Source organism: Oculina patagonica, chromosome 3 (genome assembly GCF_052425735.1).
Source record: "Oculina patagonica isolate OP01 chromosome 3, crgOcupat, whole genome shotgun sequence".
Lineage (NCBI taxonomy): Eukaryota > Metazoa > Cnidaria > Anthozoa > Scleractinia > Oculinidae > Oculina > Oculina patagonica.
Genome location: NC_135760.1, coordinates 10,306,664 through 10,329,709, shown reverse-complemented (window position 1 = coordinate 10,329,709; position 23,046 = coordinate 10,306,664). Strand labels below are relative to the sequence as shown.

The 23,046-nt window shown below is 38.4% G+C and overlaps 1 protein-coding gene and 1 long non-coding RNA gene across 3 annotated transcripts; one reads left to right on the top strand and one right to left on the bottom strand.

Annotated features, from left to right (window-relative positions):
• Nucleotides 1-630: 630 nt before the first annotated feature.
• Nucleotides 631-22,976, bottom strand: LOC144646397 (E3 ubiquitin-protein ligase BRE1B-like). 2 transcript variants are annotated; one of them, XM_078505962.1, is made up of 21 exons: nt 22,768-22,976; nt 21,574-21,741; nt 20,140-20,416; nt 19,810-19,946; nt 19,032-19,241; nt 17,424-17,549; nt 17,252-17,344; nt 12,303-12,383; nt 10,789-10,924; nt 10,525-10,568; nt 9,892-9,969; nt 9,237-9,451; nt 8,018-8,102; nt 7,290-7,472; nt 6,515-6,643; nt 5,532-5,681; nt 3,927-3,986; nt 3,748-3,819; nt 3,169-3,237; nt 2,420-2,521; nt 631-1,624 (listed from the first exon to the last, which is right to left on the bottom strand). In XM_078505962.1, the coding sequence occupies exons 1-21, from the start codon at nt 22,867-22,869 to the stop codon at nt 1,451-1,453; spliced, it is 2,691 nt and encodes an 896-aa protein (XP_078362088.1). In that variant the 5' UTR covers nt 22,870-22,976; the 3' UTR covers nt 631-1,450. The 2 variants fall into 2 exon arrangements, with proteins under 2 accessions (XP_078362088.1, XP_078362089.1); XM_078505963.1 differs by having other exon boundaries at nt 20,146-20,416.
• LOC144646382 (uncharacterized) lies at nt 14,029-15,459 on the top strand. The gene is made up of 3 exons (XR_013569402.1): nt 14,029-14,239; nt 14,684-14,763; nt 15,363-15,459. It is a non-coding gene; the product is annotated as an uncharacterized LOC144646382 (long non-coding RNA).
• Nucleotides 22,977-23,046: the final 70 nt, after the last annotated feature.

Genomic DNA, 23,046 nt, shown 5'->3' with positions numbered 1-23,046 from the left:
CACGGGGGGTGGACAAAATTTTCTGTACTTCTTGCTTGGACGAGAAAAAGTAACCTGTGATCAAGAGTTATTTTTCTCGGGGCGGGAAGGCCAACAGAAAAATGATTTTTTTTTCTCCCTCCTCCCGCCGCGAAAAAAGAAAGCCTGATCGCAAGTTAGAGGAAAAGAGGCAAGAACTTCAAGAGTACAGGAAGCGGTGAGTTCGGATCCGCGGGTTCATACACTTTCAAGATTATTCAGTGAAAATTCAACCATATCCACGGACTCGTCTTCTTTAAGATTACACCTTTAGTTAGAAGGGACGGGACACCGAATACAAAATACTCAAAACCCCATTGAAGTTGCTATTACTCAGGTACTTCAAATGATATGATATTCAACTTTTGAAGACTAAAAATATTTCTCGGCTTTATATCCGTGTTCCTGTTCCTGCCATCTTTTGGTGGCAAAATATTGTTGTTGTTTTTTTCACTTGTCTCAGGCATTCAAGAACTTCTCAAAAGAAAAATTTAAGGAATGATAGAAAAATACAAGGAATTTAAGGATCTGGTAAATTTCGTAAAACTTTTTACAACAACAAACTATTTCTACCATCTGACTTCAGAAACCAGACTGACAGAATACAATGAATTTGATAAAAAGAACCCTGCATGATTTTATTGTTTTCAAGGATCTGGTAAGTTTTTTAAGTTATTTCTACCGACTGGCTTCAGGAACCAAAGTGACAAAAGGTCATACAACGTTTAATTTATTTTTGTCTATCGAGTTTTTCTGACATCTTATTCCTTCAAAATCCTCTCGACTTATACACCATCCTTCGGGTCTCTCTTCGGCCTTCAAAGCGGTCAAAAGCAATGCGCGCGCGCAGTTCACGTTAAAACTGCCACCAATAAACGTTTCAAATTTTATCGAAATCCTTCACTTTCAAGCCAAAACTGAGTTACGACAGTCACCAACAGCCACCTACTAGTTTACCGGCTCGTCATTTGGTGTACCAATGCTACCTTTATAACATTTTTCTTCAAAAGTATTGCACATTTTCGTTTCAAACTCTTACTGAGTTGGAAGCGGTGAAAATTGGGAGAGGCGTTAGATTTTAACGTTTTAACCGCTCTGAAGGGTCCATCTTGTTTCCGCACCATCTCGACCCTAGGAAGCGAGCTATCGTGTTTTAGATACATCTTTACAGTGTTGTTATGGTGTATTTATTTACAAAATATCGTCATTTGTGGTAAGTAGCGTTTCTAAGCAACTTGATACATCTTCACCAGGTAACATTTAACGCAATGGTATGAACAATTGTCATTTTTTTTTCTTAAAATTGTCCAATTATCTCTTTCCGCCTCGACTCTTTTACTTCTGGTCAAGAACCTATCGAGTCATGCAATGTCCTTCTTAGCGGCACGAGCTGCGTGACGCCGAAGATTCGTTTATTTTCTGCCATTCTTTACTAAAGGTAAATCCTATGGAAGTCGTTGTTGCCAAACGTTGCGTTACACTTGGGGCATTTTCGCTGTCTTGTGTCGTATCTGGTCTTCAGACACTCAAAACAGAACACGTGAAAACACTTGGTCAAGATGGCGTCCTTCTTACGGGTGTTACAACACGGACAAGTCAACTTCGCCTGAAAAATTAAAAAGTTGGGCACATTATTAATATATCGCTAAGCAAAGCAAACATTATTTTACACATATTGAGACAACAACAGGTGGCGGTGTGGTTGATGAATTTCCCCTGCCTGGTGTTTGACTCCGGGACACAAATAACTTTGCGATGGACCAGCATCCCATTCAGGACAGGGTTATACCCTTTTGAGCTGTTCAAATTCCATGACTTTCTAAGACCATTCAAAGTTTTGCATACCTTATTATAGGAAATTAACGATACATGATATTAACGCGAATTTTAAAAATTGGCGTTAATTTTATTGATGTAAACACGTTTACTGTAAGCATTTAACGAGAACTTTTCTTAAATTCGCGTTAATTTAATTACGCGTAAATTTTGTTCGCGTTGTAAATATGCTTCGCTATATTCCTATAATAAGGTAACCTTAATTCGATCAATTTCCTGCAAATTTTAAAAAATTCAAACTTCGGGTGGGTTTCTTTGCACAAGACTTATTTTGTACAATCATCGCCAGTTTACAACATTTCACGATTTCCATGGTCTACACTTGAATTCCATGACTCTTCAGGCCTAAAAATGAAATTCTAAAAATTCATGCCTGTTCAAGTTTGCCATGCAATGACCCGTACGAACCCCAACAGAGCACATAGCTTAGGAAATTTATTTTTGATCATATCTAGGGATCGATTTTTCCCAGCAAAAATATCATGTTTCCCTCAGCCACGATTTTGAAACTAAGGAAACATAAAAGATTTTGGATTGCTTCTTGGTGGGAGTGAAATAAATCTACCTTGTACTGTTTGATTTCCTCCAAAAGAATTTCATCCGCTGCACCATATAACACATTCTTCTTCTCTTTCTCCAGTCTGCGCTTAAGACTTGCACATTCCTCCTAAAAAGTGAATAGAGCAGATTTTAATTGAGTGTCATAAAACCAAAACTAAAGTAATTACTCTGGCCAATCACAAAGAACACAGACAATTCAGTGAACCAATCAAAACTCGAAGCAAATACATGTAGCTGGCACGAAGCGCGGGAAAACGTGCGCAAGCGAGTCATGATTGGTTTTGGTTTTACTTCTGATTGGCTGAGAAAGTGGCGCGAAATTTTTAAACCAATCACTAAGCGTAGTGAACACAAAACCAAAGCAAACGCAATTTAATTTCGACACTCAAGTGAAAACCGCTCTATACAGTGAATCAGTATGCAGCATGCGCGCAGAACGATGGACAAGACGTCTAAGGGGCGAATTAGACGGTACGATTTTCCCTACGATTATCGCATGCGACACGCTTTACGCCATGACTACTACAACACGAATCGCATCAACCTAACACGTTCTTGCGAAAGATTCTCGGCGTCTAAAAATGGTCCTAAGTCATGTCGTATAGCCGTGTCGTAAACTTGTCGCACGCGAGAAAGTCGTACCGTGTAAATCGGCCCTAAGACAGGCTTTATGATGTCCACAAACACGATTAACAGAAAACTGACGAGGACAGAAATCATTAAACAACAAAGAACCGGACGACAGTGTTGTACCTGAACTCTACGTGACTTGAAAGCTTCCTCTTCAGATGCACGTGTCTGCTCTGACAGACTCTCTTGTGCCTAGACGTAAATACAAAGAAAACTTCAAAATTTATTTTTTTCGGAAGAATACCAGAGAGTTAATATAAAGTAAAAATCGAATAAGATTGGGAAAAGTTAACAAGGGTTATAAACCAAAGTTTTATGCTATATCGTCGGGAGGAGCGACGACCTTATGGTTAGCGCTGGACTTTAGATCGAGCGTTCCGGGTTCAAGGCCTGGCCGGGTTATTGTTTTGTGTTTTTGGGCAAGACACTTTACTCTCATAGTGGCCTTATCCACCCAGGTGTATAAATGCGTAACGGCGAACTAATGCTGGGGGGTAACCCTGCGATGGACTAGCATCCCATCCAGGGGTTGTAGAAAATAGTATTAGTCGGCGCCTCAAGCCACACAAACCGGAATAAGTTTCGGCCTGTATGAGCCACTAGGCTCGACGCAGATTTTACCTTCCTACCTTGTGTAATATGCATGTGTTTAGGAAACATAGGGTAGAGGATGGTATCCCAGATTATGCAAGATGAACATACCTCTTGAAATTGCTGTTGAAACGAGTCAAAGCGGATTTTCAAATCCTGGGCTGACTGCGCACTTTCTATTGCCTGAAACAAAAACACCGTGGATAGAATTTAAAATTGCTGCTTAACACACAAACAGAGTCGGGTTAAAAAATAAGTGGCCGCTATCACAAGGTGATGTATCAACTGACCTTTCTTTTATGTAAATCCATCGCTTGTTGCCTTAAATTGAGTTCTTTCTCCAGTGATGTCTAAAACCAGTGAAAAAGAAAGAAAACTTTAAGTCAGGCATAGACTTGGGTGGATTTGCCAGTTGACCGGTACAATTAACGTTACAAACAGTACAACTTAAAACTGCCCTGCAAATCTCATAACCTATCCATTGCAAACCCCTGCAAAACATCATTCAGTTTGAAGGGCAAATTCCTTTTGATGATACGCCCCTCCCCCTCCCCCAGAAACAGAAAAAAAGCCTTCTAAAGGTTGGTTCTCATATGATCGCCCCGATCGTCTCTGTCGCTTCAAAAAGTTTTCTTGCATGCGATCGGGGCGATCATATGGGAACACTACAGAGACGTCTGCGACGATCGGGGCGATCGCGATCGCTTCGATCGCCCGTGTTCTATCCGGGCGATCGGTCGCAGACAGGGGCGATCGCGAACGATTATATGAGAACTACTGCCACAGAGGGAGACGATCGAAACGATCCAAACTGTCCCATGGTGCATCAGTATTACCCAGAAATACGTTTCCGTTTGGCCTCGCTTTTGCTTCTTCGCTGTAAAACAGCAATAACGAGAAGATAGGAGGCCACGAATTTTGCCTTTGCATCGAAGGCTGCCATAAGCGATATCGGAGTTTTGAAAAAACACACGTGCGTCGATCGGAATAAAATCGAATATTCATATGCAGGAACAAAGAAAAGATCATGGATTATTGTCTTGATTGATTAACCCTATTTTGCATATACCAGACGATCGGGGCGATCATATGAGAACCCCCCGATCGCTTCCAATCGCTTCGATCGCCTCAGAATTTGCAAACGACAGAAGCGGAATTACGGCCACCTCGCCACCAGGGAGACTCGCCACTAACCAACTCGCCACCAAGCAGACGCCTCCACGTTGACTAAGGATAGTAGAAGTCGAAGTGAACTGCTGTTTTAGTGACGATTATGTAGTTAAGCATCTGATGGTCGTCGAGGAGATTGAAACTTCTGCGAACGCAATTTCAAACTAGTCGGGGACTGAGCTATCTACGACGAAACTACTTTCGTATTCGACAAACGTGAATTAGTCGTAGATAGTTGGCTCTTCTAGGGCTAGCCGTCCTCTAAATTTAAACGACTCATAAGTAAAGAGGTGGACAGTTGACTTCACTTTTCTAGTGACAAGAACTTCGAGTCAACGGAAACTTGAATTGTTTTGAAGTCGCTAGAACGGGAGTTATCATTGGCAAGTTTTAAAACTAAAAGCAATTTTCCTTCACTTATTTACCTTCGAGTCTATTGAGATAATAGTTACTATAACAGCTAATTCTCCATGATCAATACTCGACCAATTTAGTTTCATTTTAGTATCGAATCGTTCTTGGTGGCGAGGCGTCTTCGGCTTGGTGGCGGGCGTCTTTGCTTGGTGGCGAGTTGGTTAGTGGGGAGTCTCCCTGGTGGCGAGGTGACTAGATTCCCAGAAGCGACAGAGACGATCGGAGCGATCATGTGAGAACCAGCCTAAAAGACCCTTTCTCTCCAAGGGTTTATTATTATGTGAAATAACTGTGAAGAATTCATCTCGTACCACAGCATTCTGTAGCGCCTTTTCTCTCTCCTCCAGTTTCTTTACCAACTGTGTCTGCGTCTCACGGTGCGTGTTAAGGGAAGTCACGTGATCTGCTAGCACATCCATTTCCTCACGGATCTGTTTCTGTATCTGATTTCCTTTGATGCGCTGTGTCGAGGCACAGGAAAAATAAATTAGCAGCTGCAGACTGAGAGAGGGAACAGCAACAATCGATGTGGATACTATCTCAAATTGGTTACAACAGGATTAATTTAGTTTCTCCTTTTGCATGGGACGATTTAGAAATAAACAGCTAATGGGAATTAATTCTTTTATCTAACGGCCTTCTCGTAGCCTCTAATAAACGCAAGGCGCGTGTCAATTTTTCGCCAAAACTGTTGCTGTTCAAATCAAATATCTTCCTCAATTTCAAGAACTTAAAAACAGCACTCACTAAATACACTAAATGACTTACTTTGACTTAGTTCCTAACTCTCCTCTGGGAGAATAGAGCCACGAATACACTAAATACCGTACTCAAATTCACCGTAAGCCAATCAGATGTCTTATCTACTGTCCTGATTTCCCGCGATGCCAAGTCACTATCGCCAGATTTTTGGCCTAATTTGGGTACGGTAAATACCTTATCGCACCTCTTTGGTACGCTTTGGTGGAATATCAGACTTGTTCGGTCTCGCCATAGGTATTTTAGTTCGATTGACAGCGTCTCGTCAGAATACGAACCATGACTCGATCAAACTCGCTTGATATGCCACCGAAGCGTGTCATGTACCACTGGTTATGAAAAGCTAAGCTTTGCACGTCGATAAAAATAAAAGTTTACAATTATCCACCATTTTATAGATTCGTATTTTGGTTTGCCTCTGTATTTTTTTTAAACACTATGTTTCAAACTGTTCCAAAAATCATGGCAAAACGAAACAAGAAGTAACGTAAAGATTACAGACTACACTAAAGCTCTGATGGGGAAATCGCATCACCTCAGACATGAGTTTCAGGTTAGCATCATCTTTTTCTCGTAACTGCTGCAGGAGACGAACGTTCTGTTCCTGCATCTCCTCAAACGCCTGACCAGTGAATTCCATCTCCGCTAACACAGCATCTTCCTCCTGGAATAAACAGGAAAAATCATCCATACACATGAACAAAACTACAAGCAGTCCGTTTTTCTCTTAGCTCGTCGAGGGGGAAACGAAAAAAAAAAAAAAAAAAAAAAAATAACAAACAAGAAAATACAATAATGAGCGAGAGACGTCTCGACCGCAGTTTTTCCATGGTCATTTTTCCTCTCACTCTTCATTCCTCGCTCGACGAACTTCAGGATGAGAGGCCAAGACCATATTTAGGCTGTTTACAATACATGTAATAAACTTCCAAGTTCTGTTAAGCAACTTGTACGGCCTTGGTCAAAATTCCAGACAACTGGTTCACCACACATCTTTCAGCCAAACTCGTTGCACAATGAACTGTAACAACACTGCCATGTCATTGTGTTGTTGTTGTTTTCTTTTCTTTTAGACTTTCAAAACACCGACAGTAGTTATCCTGAGAAGTTAAGAGCCTAGGTCAACAAAATTGCTTTCTGTTGATGTTTGTTTGTGGGCTAAATAAGCTTCTCCACGTACATGCATAACCCCTCAATTAACTTTAAGATACAGTACCCGACCGTCTACCAAATCTTCCTATGAATAATACTAGAAAACACTTGTATATGGGAAAAGGTAAGGGAAGTTTTTTTTATCATTGCACTGTCACCTGTTTTGTTGCAGCTAAGTTCTTTTGCAGTTGTTCGATCGTTTCTTCTGCCATCTTTAGCCTTCGTATAGCCTCCTCGTCAGCCAGGGCCCCTTTGTGCTTCTCTAGTTCTTTCTCAAGGTTTTCTATACGAGCTTTTTGCTCCTCTATCTGCTCTCTAAGGCGTTTCTCCTCCGACAGAAGCTAAACAAAAATATACCAGCGTTAAAAAAAGTCAAGGGGGTAAGATAACTATTGCTACTGAGAACGTTAAAATATTGAATGTGGTTCCAGAAAAAAATCCATAACCACCCCATGGAAGGCAATTAATCATCGGTTTTAAGAAATTCTGAAGGGGTAGTAAATAAAAAAGTAAATAAAAAATAAATGGGAATTTACAGTGGCATCTTCCACATAGTGGCTCTTCTTGATCTCACTGATTCCAGATCGAATTGGACTTTGGAAGTGTTGGCTTTTGTGGAGGGGGAAAACCGGAGAACCTGGAGAAAAACTCTCCGAGCAAGGACAGGAACCAACAACAAACTCAACCCACATATGACGCTGGGTCCAAGAATCGAACCCGGGCCACATTGGTGTGAGATGAGCGCTCTCACCACTGCGCCATCCCTGCTCCTACGAGGGTAGGGTTGTTTCAAAACCAAGTAAACTTGAATTTTCGGAGGGGTTTGTGCTCGGATATTTTCTGGAACAACGCAACGAAAGTACAAATTGAAAACTGCTTGGATTACCTCCACTTTATCTCTGAGATCCTTTGCAGCTCCTTTGTAAACATCTAACACAAGCTTCATCTCTTTCTGAGCTTCTTGTGATTTTCTGCAAACAAAGACACGGCAATAATTTAAATGAATTTCACTTTGGATCAGGCAGGGTCCACGACCAACAGCAAAGATTTACCTCTCCAGCGCTTCACGTCAGTCAATAAGTGTTTTATCACATGGACCGCACAGCTACAATAATTTTACAACTGCATCACTGAAGTGGAGGTCAGGTGCCTGAGGCAATTGAAATAATCTACTTTATGCAGCCAGCAAATCTTGGTAACTCGGGCCATGATTCCCATGCAGAGACAACAATGAAGCACAAAATACATAGAATTTAATCTCAAATGCAAGCCACAACACAACACTACACTCCACAAGCATGACTCTGAAAACATACCTTATTATAGGAAATTAATGCGTCATGAAATTAACGCGAATTTCAAAAATTCGCGTTAATTTTCGTTAACGTTAATAGGCCTTATTCGTATTCTCGGTATTGGACTGGAACTAGCTTGCAATGGAGGCTCATGCCGGGGAATATCATTAAAAACAACTTCAAGTCATTTGCATTTGAAAAGATTACCCGCATGAGCCTCCATTGCAAGCTAGTTCCAGTCCAATACCGAGAATACGAATAAGGCCTTTTTCCGCGCCGTTAATTAAGTGGAGCGTTAATTTCCATGATCTTAATTTCCATTATTTGGCCCCAATTTCTCGGTACAGTCCAGACCTTCTTGACTTCAAGAAAAAGGCATAATTTCATCAGGGTGGAAAACTACCGATATCACTGAAACTGTGAAGAACGCTCGAGGCGGTCAAATTTCACCACTTAGACCCTGCGTTTAGAATTATACGCTTAGTGTTGAAATAAACTTGTTCCTGTTGTTTCAACAAGTGTTTTTCTTTGTGTACGTCGCGTTAATTTCCTTTATTTTGAAATGTTACCCCCTCTTTCGCGTTAATTTCCTTTATTAGGAAGTAGTTTTTCCTCCAACAATTCGCGTTAATTTAAGTCGCGTTAATTTCAAATACCTTAATTAACACAAGCGTTAATTTCCTATAATAAGGTATATAGAATAAACAAAAAAAAAAGTAAAATAGAATAAACATAAGTGTACATATCGCTGACCACTCGGAGATCACTGACTCTTTTTGTTGCTTACCCATTGCATTACACATTACTCACTTCAAGCTTGCCCGTAATTCCTTGAGCTCCATGTCACTGGTTTTACTGGTTGAAGCTGTTTCTTCACCCTCCTCTATTTCTCCTTCTTCTTCTGGTTTTGATGCCTTAGCCTCAGGTTTATCTTTCTCTGGCTGACCTTCTTGTTGGTTCTCTTGTTCTTCTACTGATTCTGCCTTCTTGTCTGACTCCTTGGTATTCTTTAGTTCTTCAGTCAGCTAGTGCAAATTAATGTCAAGGTAAGGTTAAGTCTGCATTCGAGCTAAGTGGCCAGTCAGGCCGTAGCCTATCCCAGTTTTTGCAGGAGTAAAGGAGTATTTCTACTCTCTCCTGGATCAGATGCTAGTCCATAACAGGGTTAGCCCCAGCAGTAACTTCACAGCTACCCATTTATACATCTGGGAGAAGTGAGGCAAGTGCTATGAGAGCAAAGTGTCATGCCCAAGAACACAACACATTGCCCTGGCCAGGGCTTAAACTCAGACCACTCCACCCAGAGTCAAATGCACTAACCATAAGGCCACCACACCTCTCGCAAATTAAGATATCATGGTATTTAACTGCCCTTTTCACTACAGAGAAGAAGCGGCAAGTTGTAGTGCTATCATAATGATGACAGAATACAGTCATATTTATTAAAGGGGATCTGACTAGTTACCTTGACAACTTGAACCTGAGCCTCACTGAATTTTCGTTTGTATCTTGTCACTTCAACCTTCAGTTGTTGGTTGTGACTCTAAACATGTCAATAAAACAGAATCAGAACATTTGTTAAAGGCACTTCTGTAACACAGCAATTTCTCATGCAACTTTTCTTGAAATTTTGTTGATACAAGTTGTTGAAAAAGTTGTGTAGTCTAACAGACACCTTGAAATAAATTATGATATCTTGATACTTTCATTGCAGCAATCATTCAATGAGCAAAGAAAAGGGTAACTGTGAAGAACAGCTCCCTGTAACCGACTGACGACTGACAGACGACGGACAGTCGGTAACAGGGAGCTACTCTACCAATTATCAAGAAAAGTTAAACCAAGTCTTCAGAACGGTTGAGGATATGCTGCCAGTACGCCTTGTCTTGTGGTTTTACAGCAAGCAAGATTTTATGCAAAAAGGAAAAAAAACATTTTGTACAACTTGTCTTGCAATGGTGTAACAAAATTGCAAGACCAGTTTGAAGAAATATTGCACACAACCAAAAGTAAACCTCCAATAAAACAAACAAGTCTAAGTTCTCTGTTACAATAACCAAATTCTAGCAAAGTTTTTAAAAGGAAAGAAGTCTGTTACCTGTAAACTGTTTAACATGTGACTCATCTCTTTTGTCATTGGGCCTGTGTAAGAAATAAAATACGCAGGTTATGTATGACTTAATTTGTTTAGTTAAATGTCGTGTACTGACATAGAATATGTTGTACATAAACATGCCAGCATAAACACTGAAACAATTGAGGATTTTTTCCCCTTGCAAAACTGAAAAGTTTTGTTCTTCAAAAAGGTAATATTACGATCTTTAGTAATTAACAAAAATGACATCCATGTACAATGTAATACCTGTCTGTTCATTTGCCTTGAGGTTTTGTTCAAACTCCATTCTCAGCAGATCATAGTCTCTCTTTACTTGTAGCAATGCGTCATGGAGTTCACTCACTTCAGCTTTGTATTTCTTCTGTATTGTGACATTGTTTGACTGAAATGAAAATTAAACATTACATCCTGTCTCAATGAAACGGGATGTATATGTTACAGGTCAAATTTAAATTCCGTTTAATTTTTTTTAACCTAGGTAAAATTTATTATTCTACTTATTATTCTAGTATAAAAAATAATAACCCAGGTTTAAAAAAAGTAACCTAGGTTGAAACATTTGACCTAAAGCTTATTTTGACCTGTAACATATACAAGTGAATTACAGTGCTGATCTCTTGAGCCCTAAGTTTCTCGAAAATCCAGATTTCTTAAACCAATTTTTGTTTCCCTAGGATAGCACTTCTCTGTAAATTTACCTCCAACTTCTCAAACCAAATTAGACAATGCAATTTTATTTTTTTTATTCCCCTGAAGGTTCAGGATTCTACTGCATCTGCAGTTCTTATAATTTATTCAATTTTGAACCTCCCTGTTCAACCACCTCTCACATGCAACTACAATTTTCCAAGTTAAAAAAATATAGTTTTAACCTCTCCTAAGTGACCACCTTTAGACTGCAACCACTTTTAGGGTTGTTGTTTTGTTAACCTTCAGTAGCTGACATGGTTTCACATGATCCAACCTAACTTCAAATTGGGTAACAAGATGCCCTTAAGAAACAATCGTCGTCGCAGCAAGCAATCATGACTAAAATCATGGTGACATTATATAGATTTACTGGGTATAACAAGGTGCTGTTGCTCCTAAACAAGCACAATTAGCCTCTTTTTAATTTCAAAATTTACTGGTAAGTTCCTATAAGATAAATCAGCAGACAAAATTTGAAAACAATCACAGTGTAGGTTCTATTTCAGTGGATTGATGACCACTCTTATTAGTACAAGTTTACAAATACAGTAGAACCCTAGTAACTCGAACTCTGAAGGGAAACGAAAAACAGTTCGAGTTAGCGGGGTTTCGAGTTATCGGGGTCGATTGAATATTTAATTTGCCAAGTTAATAATTGATAGTTTACTGATTTTTCAGCACTTCAGTATACAGCACAGTGCAAATTAAACTCATCGCGTCAGAAACTCTAACACGATCATAAATTCTTAGGATAATAGTGGAAAAAGGCTGTCAAATACGTGATCTGTTTGTTGCTCTAATCAATGGGCAACCGTGACGAGTTGCAAGAACCGGAATTCGAGTTAACAGGGTAAATTTGCCCCACATTTTGATCAAGGGAAATGAAATTTAGTTCGAGTTAGCAGGGTTTTCGAGTTATCCGAGTTCGAGTTACAGAGTAAAAATGACTGAAAAGTGAGTTCAAAGCCAAGGGAAACGAGATTTAGTTCGAGTTAGCGGGGTTGTTCGAGTTATCCGAGTTCGAGTTACCGGGGTTCTACTGTACTTTTATCAAAGCCGGCAAAGAGTACCTCTACTTGTTCCAGTTGTAGCACATGCTGTGTTTTAGTGGTACTGAGAACACGACGGGTGTCATCAAGTTGTTGACGGAGCTAGATAAAATAAATACAATTTCCATCAAGACACTAAATTTTTACATTCTAAAACTAGTTAAAGGAAGGTTTAGTGTTCATACAAGTTCACTGTATGTCACAATCAATATTACAACACAGCTAGCAGAACCACACAATCAGATTCAGTATACGTAAGTGAGCACCATAGTCCATTATAGTTCACCACTAAATTTTCTCTGATTCTGATTGGTTTAAATTGATCATGTGACGCGACAGTGTTCGTCCGCCAGAGGGCACTATCAGTGTTGCCGAAGAAAAATGCCTGGATCGATAGTGCCCGCCCGTGAATTTTTTTGTAAACAAGTGTGCCTGCAGACAATAAAAACCCAACCAAATTCACTGCATTTAGTGGGTTTCTTTTCTGGTTTTGTTTCATTTGTTAAATTACGGCTTTCAATTGAGTTTTTTATCCTGAAAAGTAAAAAATAATTCACGATGCTCGTTTTTGTATGAGCGCGCAGAAGAAAATTTAGTGGTGAACAATAAAAACAATAGAGTGTTCCTGTCTCGGAACTATCGGTCTGATAGTTGCCCCTTGGAAATTTGATGTTCTTAAAACTAGCATATTAGCCCTCGAAGCTTCGCTTCTCAGGCTAATATTTGTTTTAAGAACATCAAATTTCCGTTCTGTCCATTCGTCAGAAAATTTTCTTCTCACACAAGTTTCTGGCTTGGATGTAGATCTACTTTTCAACCAGCAATGTTATAAAACAATTGGTTTACGCTTTTAGCTGTTCCTTATAATAATAATAATTATAAAAACAATATATAATTATAATAAAAACCTTCCCAAAATCCTTTGCAACTGAAAAATCGTCAATGCCAAATAACTTGGTCAGTTTGAAGTCAGCAGGAGTAGTACGTCGTATAGAAATAACTCTTACCATAAACTACTTATTGTTTAAGTCGTAGGTTGATGACGTCATTAGTCACGTGACTTTGCTCAGAAGTTCGTTTTTGCTCACTGTGACGAAAATAGTTTATTACTAAAAAAGCAGTCATTGCAGTTTGAAGCACATTGGTGTGAGGCATTTCGGACTGCCCAGGTACTGAACAAAATATCAAAATTAAGGTAGCTATGCACAATTTTCAAAAAATGGGAGTCTGGGTACAAGTGCGTATCTGGCGTTGCATTAAATGCGAGGTAATAAGAAATTACATGTTGGTAGATAATTATATGTTAAGTAGTTTTTAATTAATCCCATTGTTATGACGTCATCGGTCACGTGACCAGAACGGATCACATTTTAAAATTCGCTTGAAAACTTTACTAGAACCTCTCTCTTAGGATCTTTTTGAGCAAAGTTGTAGTTTTTTAAATAGTGTTTTGAAAAATGGCCATTATTACTTTTTCGTGAAAAAGTATGGTAGTAAAAAATACAATTGAAAAGTTTGTTGGCTTCCTACTCAACGACCATTTGCATTTGAAATAAAAGAAAATTTTGCCAAAGGCTTGAGTGTATGCTCTTTATTATAGCGTGATCAGTTTCTTTTCATTGTAATTGCTTTGAGCGAGGTTGAATGTAATTTCTTTCAGACGAAGGAGTGGCGCTTGGGGAGAGTTTAAGCTGTGTTCCCCCTAGTCCCCCCTGCTTGCGGATTCCCCGCGGTCCGTATTGCGGGCGCATTTTCAAAATGGCGTCGATTTAGTGTTTTGATTTTGCAATTTCGAGTTCTATAGGATAGTTTTGTCAATGTTCTTTCTTCTTGACGTGAGTCCCGAAACAAAGGGTATTCGAATATCCTTTATTTGTATTCCCGATACTGGAGAAGAATATGGAATGAGGAGAAACGGTGGAAGCTTTTCGCACAAACATTTCTAACAGAGACTTCAGGTAAGCGTTTCTCATTGTACTATAATTCCATTTTGAAGACTGGCTTAAGCTTATGTCTTCGGCGTTTATGTGAAGATTAATAAAAGTGCTAAAGATAGAATCGTACTAAAACTAAGCTGGTCTTAGCTCACTGGAATTAAAGCCGAAATGATCTTGTAGATTTTGAGGCGATAGTGTCATAGTAATGTCACTCAGTTCGTCGAGGCATGTAATTGTTATTTATATTTGTCATCTGAATGTTAAGCTACTTCAATTTAATAAGAATCGCATCCTTTAATTATTTATACGTGAGGAAATGTTTGTCAAAGTATTGACCATGTGGTCATTTCCGGCCGCAAAGAAATAAATGAGACCATTTCTGAAGTTTAAATTTCTATCTTTCCATAATGTGTATTGTATTGCCAGATATAGATTGACGTTTCTTTTGCATTTTGTTGTATACAGGTAATTTGTGGGATTATTAGAATGTCTAATTTGTAAACAGGATTTAAAGAATTCTGAACTGAGGACTTTCTGAATTGCTGGTGAGTTAAACTATGGATTATAACAAGTTCAGGCAGTTATTGATCTCTTCAGCCAATCTCAGCAATTTCCATCCTCCTCTCTTCACACATTCACTACCTGAGACATTTTTAAAAGATCTACTTTTTGACCAGACATTTGCCTATGTTATAAAAAAGCTGTTTGACATTTTTTTAAGGCATGTATTTTCAGTTGTTGGATGGCCTTCAGTAGCATTTTAAACTACAGCTAGCAATGTAAAAAATTCAGATGAAGACTGACATTTTTTTCTGCAAAATTATGATTAATGAAAGGAAGGGTGCAAAGAAAATTGATTTCTTCCTGGCCTGACCCAGGTAGACTGTGCAAGGTGAAACCATTATATGCTTGCCCAAAGTCCCATGTTTCTCTGGAAAGATCAACAACAACAAATAAAAATCCATAAATGTCATTTGGCTATCTAGCAAGTGGAAAAAATTATTGAATCCACTAGCCCAACATGAAAGCAGTCAGTTTTTTTTTCACACACTGAAAAAGGCCATTCAATATACAGTCTGCATGCTGGAAAAATAGCAATTTCATCAAAATAAACAGTTTTTGTTTGTTTTGTTTCTATTTACAGGTGACTTGAAGAGTGCAATGACATTTCTCTTAGTCAAAATGAACTCAAAAATACACATTGTGTTAATGTAATAAAATTGTCACATGATTGATTCCCACATGTTGCCAGTTTAAACCTGAATATACTTTAGTGACATTTATAGCTATTTTATATGTAATATGAACATCCCAGAACCCAATAAGGCTACATGTGAATACTGACACTTTATAACATGTAAGTTTTGAAACCATTCTGGGTTCATGACAAAACTATTTTGTTTTGGCATGATTGTAGATTACCCCGGCACTTTTTTGCATAACTGAAATGACTGCCACCGCAGTCCGCAGTCACCATACAAATATCAAAAATTATTTCATGCTGAACTGATTTTAATGTCACCGCAGTCCACGGTCCACGGTCCGTCACAAAAAGTTTGGTGTTTAGATTGCCTGCCACTGCGTAGTCACGCATTTCTTGTCTGCCACCGTGGTCCGCAGTCCCATAGTGAACATATGGGACAGAATGTTGTATTATGTTGTATTTAATACTTTGTATTATTTTCAAATAAAACACTATGGGACTGTGGACCGCGGTGGCAGGCAATTATAACAATTAAATCCAATTTTGATCAATGGACTGCATGACTGCGGACTGCGTTATGAGTGAAATATAACTTAACAACAAAATTTCACTGCGGACTGTGGACCACGGGAGCAGATGAATAATGGCGGGGTATTCTACAATTGCTCCTTTGTTTCAATAAAAATAATGAAATTACAGAGAATTTACGAAATTATTATCGCAGACCATAAATTTACTCTAGCACAGGCTTAAGTGTCTTCAATAGTGTAAAGGTCGGGACAACTTATGCGACTTGACAGGTCGCGGCGACAAGTCGCTCCATGTGTACTGCTTACAACTAAGTCGCTGCAACAAGGTGTTTGTTTGGTGCACAAACAGCTAATTTGGAAGAGGGGGAATGCAAACTAGTTTTCCATATTCAATATGGCGAAAATACATGACGCGCTCTCAAACCAGTTTGAATTCGTGCAACACGTCGCAGGGACAAAATTCTGTTGCAGCGACACAGTTTGTCGCATGTCACACTAGGCGACTGTCGCCGCGGCGTGTTGCAGCGACGTGTCGCCTAGTGTGTCCAGACCTTAATGGCAGTTTAATTATAATGTGTGGTTCCAAAAATATCCATACCTACCCCAAGATTGGACCCTTCCGACCCCCTGGAACTTTAAATTTAGCTTCATACTTTATTTTAAAAATTTGGGCTATTGCGCCCTCCCTCCCCTTCGGAATTTCCATTGACCATCCTTGGGGTGAGTATCAAATTTTCTGGAACCGCACAATGTAGGCATTTACATATAAAAGTACTGTAAGCTGCAGATTTATTCAGACTAATCTATTTTTTAACCTTTTCACATTTTCCTGTTTTCTATGGAATATATAATTATATATTGTTTTTACCGGTTTCACTTGTAATAATAATAATAATAATAATAATAATAATAATAATAATAATAACAATAATAATAATGGTTTATTTGCATTCCAACAATATTGGCTCTTCTATGCAAACTGAATTAAAAAACTAAGATATAAGACTAAGATATAAATAAAACTATGATAAAAAGTTATTATATAATGTATAATAATTTACTAACAAAGTTAAAAAATCTAAAAGTTAAGCTATAGTAAAAATACAATATGTTAAGATAATATGAAAAGAAAATGGTGCACTTGGGAAGTTTGGAGAGCACTCAAGAACATAGAGTTGCTCTTGGCTATTGTCTCAAGTAAGTTGAACGCTTCTTTTGTGCTCTCCAAACTTCCTGCGTGCACCATAACTCGATAGTGCATGCTAAAGGAGGAACCAGTTGTTAAATAACCACACTAACCTGTGTAACCTCTCCATAAAGAACTGAAAACTGCGACTGCAAACATTTATATGGGGCTGACTGAAGAACGGCACTTTCAGGCACGTGGTTTATCTACAAAAAAGCATTTAACAACCATTGAATTAATCTAAGGTTGAGAATATTTAACAAAAGCCTCAATATTTTTACTAACTTCCAGCCTCAGTTTTTCCAGTTCTTGTTGACTTGTGATGTAATTTTCATTCAGTTTTTCCAAATCTTCAAGTCGTGTCTTTGCCATATCTCTCAGGTCCTCAAGCTCTGTTGATACCTCATCATTCTAGGATCACAGAGGAAAAAGGAAAACTATTTGATTTGAACGTGCATCAGAAAGAATAAAGAGTAACTCGATTTTACATGCTGCACAGACATGACCTGGTATGTACAATGTGTAGTTGAAGGACCAATATCTCACATTATTATATGGCTACAATAGTGTACGCGCGCTCTGATTGGCTGCTGAGCGGGCATTATTTTTTTGTAATGACCAGGCATTATGAAAATTTTTCTCGGCTCGACAGTTTTTTGAGTTGTGAGTAAAAGCTACTAGCGAGGGGGCAAAAAACAACAAAAAATGCCGACAAAATATAACTATCTTTTCAATAACTGAAAGAAAAATATAAGCATACCGATACTTCTTTAGTATGAGCGACGAAGAGAGCCACAGAGAGCGAGAGCGAGTTTTACCTCCAGTGTTTTTTCCCTTGATTACAGTATACTCTTTTTTTGAATACTGCTTAAAGGCCATATAATAAATAACTTATTAACCTCGTCCGTCCGGTCATTACAGGGGAATCTCAGACCTCGACCTTGAGGTATTGACCTCGCTGTCGCTCGGTCAATACCTCAAGGCCTCGGTCTGAGATTCCCCTGTAATGACCTCACTCTCGGTTAATAAGTAGTATGTATAGACTGAAAATTAATGGTTATTTAATGTCAATGTTGATGTTTATTACTCTTACTTTCTTGGGACTTGGAGAAAGAAACATGGGTCATACTACATAAAATATCACCCTTAAATTAACCAATCATGTTATTTGTATTATCCAAAAGATTTTACGTGCAACACAAGTATTTTACGTACAGCACAATGACTTCAGACAGGTTTCAACATTAAACATTCTAGTCACCAAATTAAAATCGTGGTTGTTTACAATTTAAAAAAAAATGCCAGAAATTTCAGTTTTTGATTCTTTCCAGTAGAAAATGTTAAAAAGGAACACAACAGCTGAAAAGGTAGTCCTGATTTCTTGGTTGGGACATTCCGAATGGACATTAATTTTCTGTTCCATAAATTTTACATTTATTTAGACTGTACATTGTTTTCCATCTTTTCCAACAGTTCCAGGTCTTATGGCTTTTAGAGCCATATCAATTTTTGTGGTTTAACCAAAATCATGTGTTCTTCAAGAAAATTCCAATGAAAAACATTATTCCAGATGGAGGATCAACCCTCCAAGTTTACTTTTTTCCTTAGTGACCATTTGGCCACCAACTACTCAAGTTTTGGTCGCCAGTGAAAAATTTTAGTCACCAAATTAAGCTGATGCTTTCAATCCTTCCTCTCAATTTTAGTCGCCAGGCTGGCGACCTTGGTTCAAATTTAGTCGTCAGCTCCAAAATTTTAGTCGCCATGGCGACTAAAATGGTCTTAACTTGGAGGGTTGAGGATCCAGAATTTTCTGTAAATGGTAAACAAACCACAAGGATATTACATGTACATAGTTGCCTCCAAAACCATTTTAAAATCTTGCTTGGTTACCTGAGCGGGCTCACTCTCTCCTGTTTCACCCGGTGCTGCATTTCCTTCACGCAGTCTCTTATTCATCTCCTCCAGTTCATTAAGCCTCTTTACCAGATTATCAACCCTATGATTTGCCTTTTGAAGTTCATACGTGGCATCCTGTAACTCAGTGTTTAGCTGAGCAATCTCTTTTTGAGCCAAGGCATATTTGTCTCTTATTTCTGAAAACTGAACATTGACAATGATAAAATCCCCAGTTTAAAAAACACTGCAACATTAAATTAAAATAAACTTAACGGTGAAGTATGCATTCAAGCCCAGTGGTCTACATGTAACAAGCCAGTAATCAGTAGCATGAAGCAACTGGGAGTGTTTCTACTTCTGGATAAAATACTACGCCACTACAGGATTATTGTATTTACTTTAATAAGCACCACGGCGCCTATTAAATTTTACAAGCCTCAAGTACGGCGCTTATTCGGGGGTTGCGCTTATTCAAAATTTGGACGCGAAAAAGACTCTTACTAATCTTTTACAGTAAATGAAAATAATGTTTTTTGAATACTAGTATTCGTCTCTTGCTGAAGAGAGAAGTGGCGCTAGCTGTTTTGGCAAAGTTTGCGGCCTTCACAGAATTTTTACAGAACTACATATTGTAAGAATCAATGTTTGATCAAAAAACTAATGAGGAACTAAAAAACATCGCTTTTGATGGAAAGAGATCTCCAAGTTTGTTTTCAGAGTTAGCATATCACTGAAAACCGCAATAAATATTATTGCATCTAACTGATGATACCTCTAGTGATGTGGTCTGCTGTTTTTGATGAAGCGAGGTAACCAACTCTCTCAGCTGTTTGTTGTCAGCTTCCAAGTCATATTTAGGTTGTTCTGAAGTACTTGGTTTTGGATCTGTTTCCTGTTGTTTTTCCTGATCTTTATATTGAAAAACAATAAATTGGGTTAGTTGCCAAAGATTTTCATGTATAACAAGAAATAACATGAGAAAGCAGGCTTTGCTTGTCGCTAAGGGCTGGCTGCCAGCTAATTTCACCAGCTGAATGAAAACAAAGACTTTAAAAAAAATTAGGTAAACTTTAGACAAAATAATTTGAGTAGCCAAACATACCTTTACCTTCCTCACCCTCTGCTTGAACCTCATCCTTTGGCTTCTCGTTTGCAACAGTGGATGAGTAAGGCCCAGACATTTCCACATAGTGCAATAGCTTTCTTGTATGTTCTTTTGTGGCAGCAGATCTCTTTGCCACCTCTTCACGGACTTGTTCCGAGTCTAAATTGGCCAGGTAGTCCAAGTATGAAAGAGTAGCCTCATTGGATGTCTGCTCCGAGTCTTCCTCCACAATACCTTCATATCTTTGTAGTATAGTTTTGATGTCCTCATCAAGCTGTAACGTGGAAACAGTAGTTAGCAACTTTCATAGCAAGATTTAATTATTAGTATCTTACTTCTCCAGTGATATTAGTATCACTTACTTTAAGCTCCCTGCTAAATCTGTCTGGAACAAAGGTCATTTCCTTTGGATTTGTTCATGTTTTTAGTTTATTTACTTAACTCCACCATCGGAAACATTTTCCCCCCGGGAGTTTAAGATATCTGAGTCCTGTTGTGCATGTAATTACACCTGTATGGCTTATGAGATTCAAGGAAATTATAATTTCAGAGAATCTGCCTTCACATGGAACCAAATCCTTCTAACTAGATAGTAAAAGTGGAATACAGTTCTTGAAACCTCCCATTACATGTAACTTGAACCAAAACTTGTTTTTCTTCCCTTCGTCAAACATTGTACTTTTCCCTTCCCCCTACTTCATAAGAACCAATTTTTGTTTCCCTTAAGAGGTTCAAGAAATTGGGATTCCATGGTAATAATGTGTAAACTATTAATCAGTCGTCTAACACCTAGTGACGACAAATACACGATGGATTCAACCAGGGCTGAAGACTGGATCACTTCCAACACACCAAATACATTACCGGTAACTTATTGCAACTCTTCAAGCATATTCCAGAGTCTACTGGATATAGACAAAATATTTCTGAGTCTCCTTTGTAGGTTACCAAGACATGAAGGAAAGTGCTTAAAATAGGTGTTTGCACACTTATTTTGGCCAATTTTGGGAGCAACATTTCAAGTATTACACATACTAATGTGATTTTTTTTGAAAACTCTGTTTCAGGGTCAAGAAGTGGTACCTTTAATAAAACTGGCTAGATTCTAGATTTTGAATATTTTACGTTACAATCTCTGATACATGTATCGGCAATCACAGTGTTAAGCACTTGGCATCAGTTCTTAAATTTTTCTAGTTTTCTCAGGCTACATTTACACAGGACCGGACCGGAACCGATCCAGGTGTTTACACGGGACCGTTCTCGAACCGGTCCAGAACAGATCCAATACTGAACCTGCAGGTCCAATTTTGGATCCATTCTGGACTGGTTCCAGAAAGGTCCCATGTAAACAGAACGCCTATCTGGTCCGAAAATCGGACCGGATCCATTCCAGACCAGTCCTGTGTAAACATGACATCAATATAATACCTGCATCCAATGTCTGTTGATGACAGAGATGATATTCAGATCAGATTCCCTCTGTTTCTTCAGTTCATCCACTTGTTCTTTTAACTTTTCCTCTTCTATCTTTAATTCTTCTAATCTCTCACCTAGTTTCTTATTTTGGAACTGCAAAACCTTCAAGTTCATTTCATCCTGTGTAGAATTTAATGGGGATCAACATTATAAATTTCTCATATTTATTTTTTTATGCCTTATTCTTCTGAATTGGTTTGATTTTGTGACAAAAGTAAATGCTAAAAAAGATGAACAATGTTTCGACCATTAACATTTATTTTTAAGCTTGGTCTGAGAATAAAATTACAAGTATAACTATATAATAAAAGTGCTAAAATATGTACATGGAAACAATAAGTAACAAGAATAAAAGGCTAAGTAAATAACTTTGTGCTAATGGCATGCATAGTTGTAAAGGATATAATAAAAAAAAAAAAAACGTAAAACTAGCGAAAAAGGCGAAGAGAATAAAAATATTACATGTAAAATTAAATCTTAATTAAACCTTAACAAATAATTCCATGCACAGCAAGTTGTACTGTCTGTTGAGCTTTGGCTTCAAGATTCTTATAAAACATTTCAAAATTCAAGACAGTCAAGCTTGTTTTGGCACTTTTTTAAATCCTAAAATTTTTTACAATGTCATCTGGCTCCTTTCTAGGTTGTTCTTTTTGTGATGTCCAACAGCCAGTTGTTTTTAATGTTTTTCGATGCACTGGTGCAAGTGCTGACATGAATGTAGCCAACATAATCTGCATCACACAGATTCACTTAGAATGATGCAGATTTTGTGCTGCAGACTATGTGTCAACACTAGCACCAGCACATCAAAAAACATGAAGGATCGGTTATGGGAAGTCATGTAAAAGAACAACATGGAAAGGGACCATAAGACATCGCGTTAAATTTTAGGATTCTAAAGAACTGCCGAAACTAGACATAAATTAAACCCAGCTAAATCGAATCATCACGGTAGACAAAAATCTTCAAACAGCTTTGATAACTAATAATAACTTATTTCAGTAAACCACTCAAACTACCGGTGCTGTAGTTTTGTCTGTTTATAAGCTGCTACGTGTTTAACTTACTAGTAGAGAGAAATATCATCAAAGAGAACCTAGCCACAGATAACAGACAGATTAATTTGATGACAACAAAGCTTACCTCAGTTGAAACAGAACCGATGTTTGCTGGTGGGATCATCTTCGTTAGAACCTGTTTTTTCGCCGGGGGTACCCCCGACGCTTCTGGTTGGGAACGTTTCATCTTATTCGCTTGAATAATGAACGTAACAAGTTTTCCACAGCCGATTTCTAACTCATTTTCGTCTTGTCATACTGTACATCCTGGTGGTCGCCATTTTGAACGCATGTGGCGCGGGCGCGAGTAGCCTCGCTTTCAAACCTTTCTTGTCAGCGGTAATTCAGTATTGGAGAAAGTACT

What these genes read in the sequence shown, in the direction of transcription:
- LOC144646397 (XM_078505962.1), bottom strand. Translation starts at nt 22,869, where the DNA reads ATGAAACGTTCCCAACCAGAAGCGTCGGGGGTACCCCCGGCGAAAAAA. An exon ending in ACATGTTAAACAGTTTACAG is followed by an intron (nt 9,970 to 10,524) that starts GTAACAGACTTC and finishes TGACATGTTTAG; the next exon opens with AGTCACAACCAACAACTGAA. An exon ending in ACTTAGCTGCAACAAAACAG is followed by an intron (nt 6,644 to 7,289) that starts GTGACAGTGCAA and finishes TGTTTATTCCAG; the next exon opens with GAGGAAGATGCTGTGTTAGC.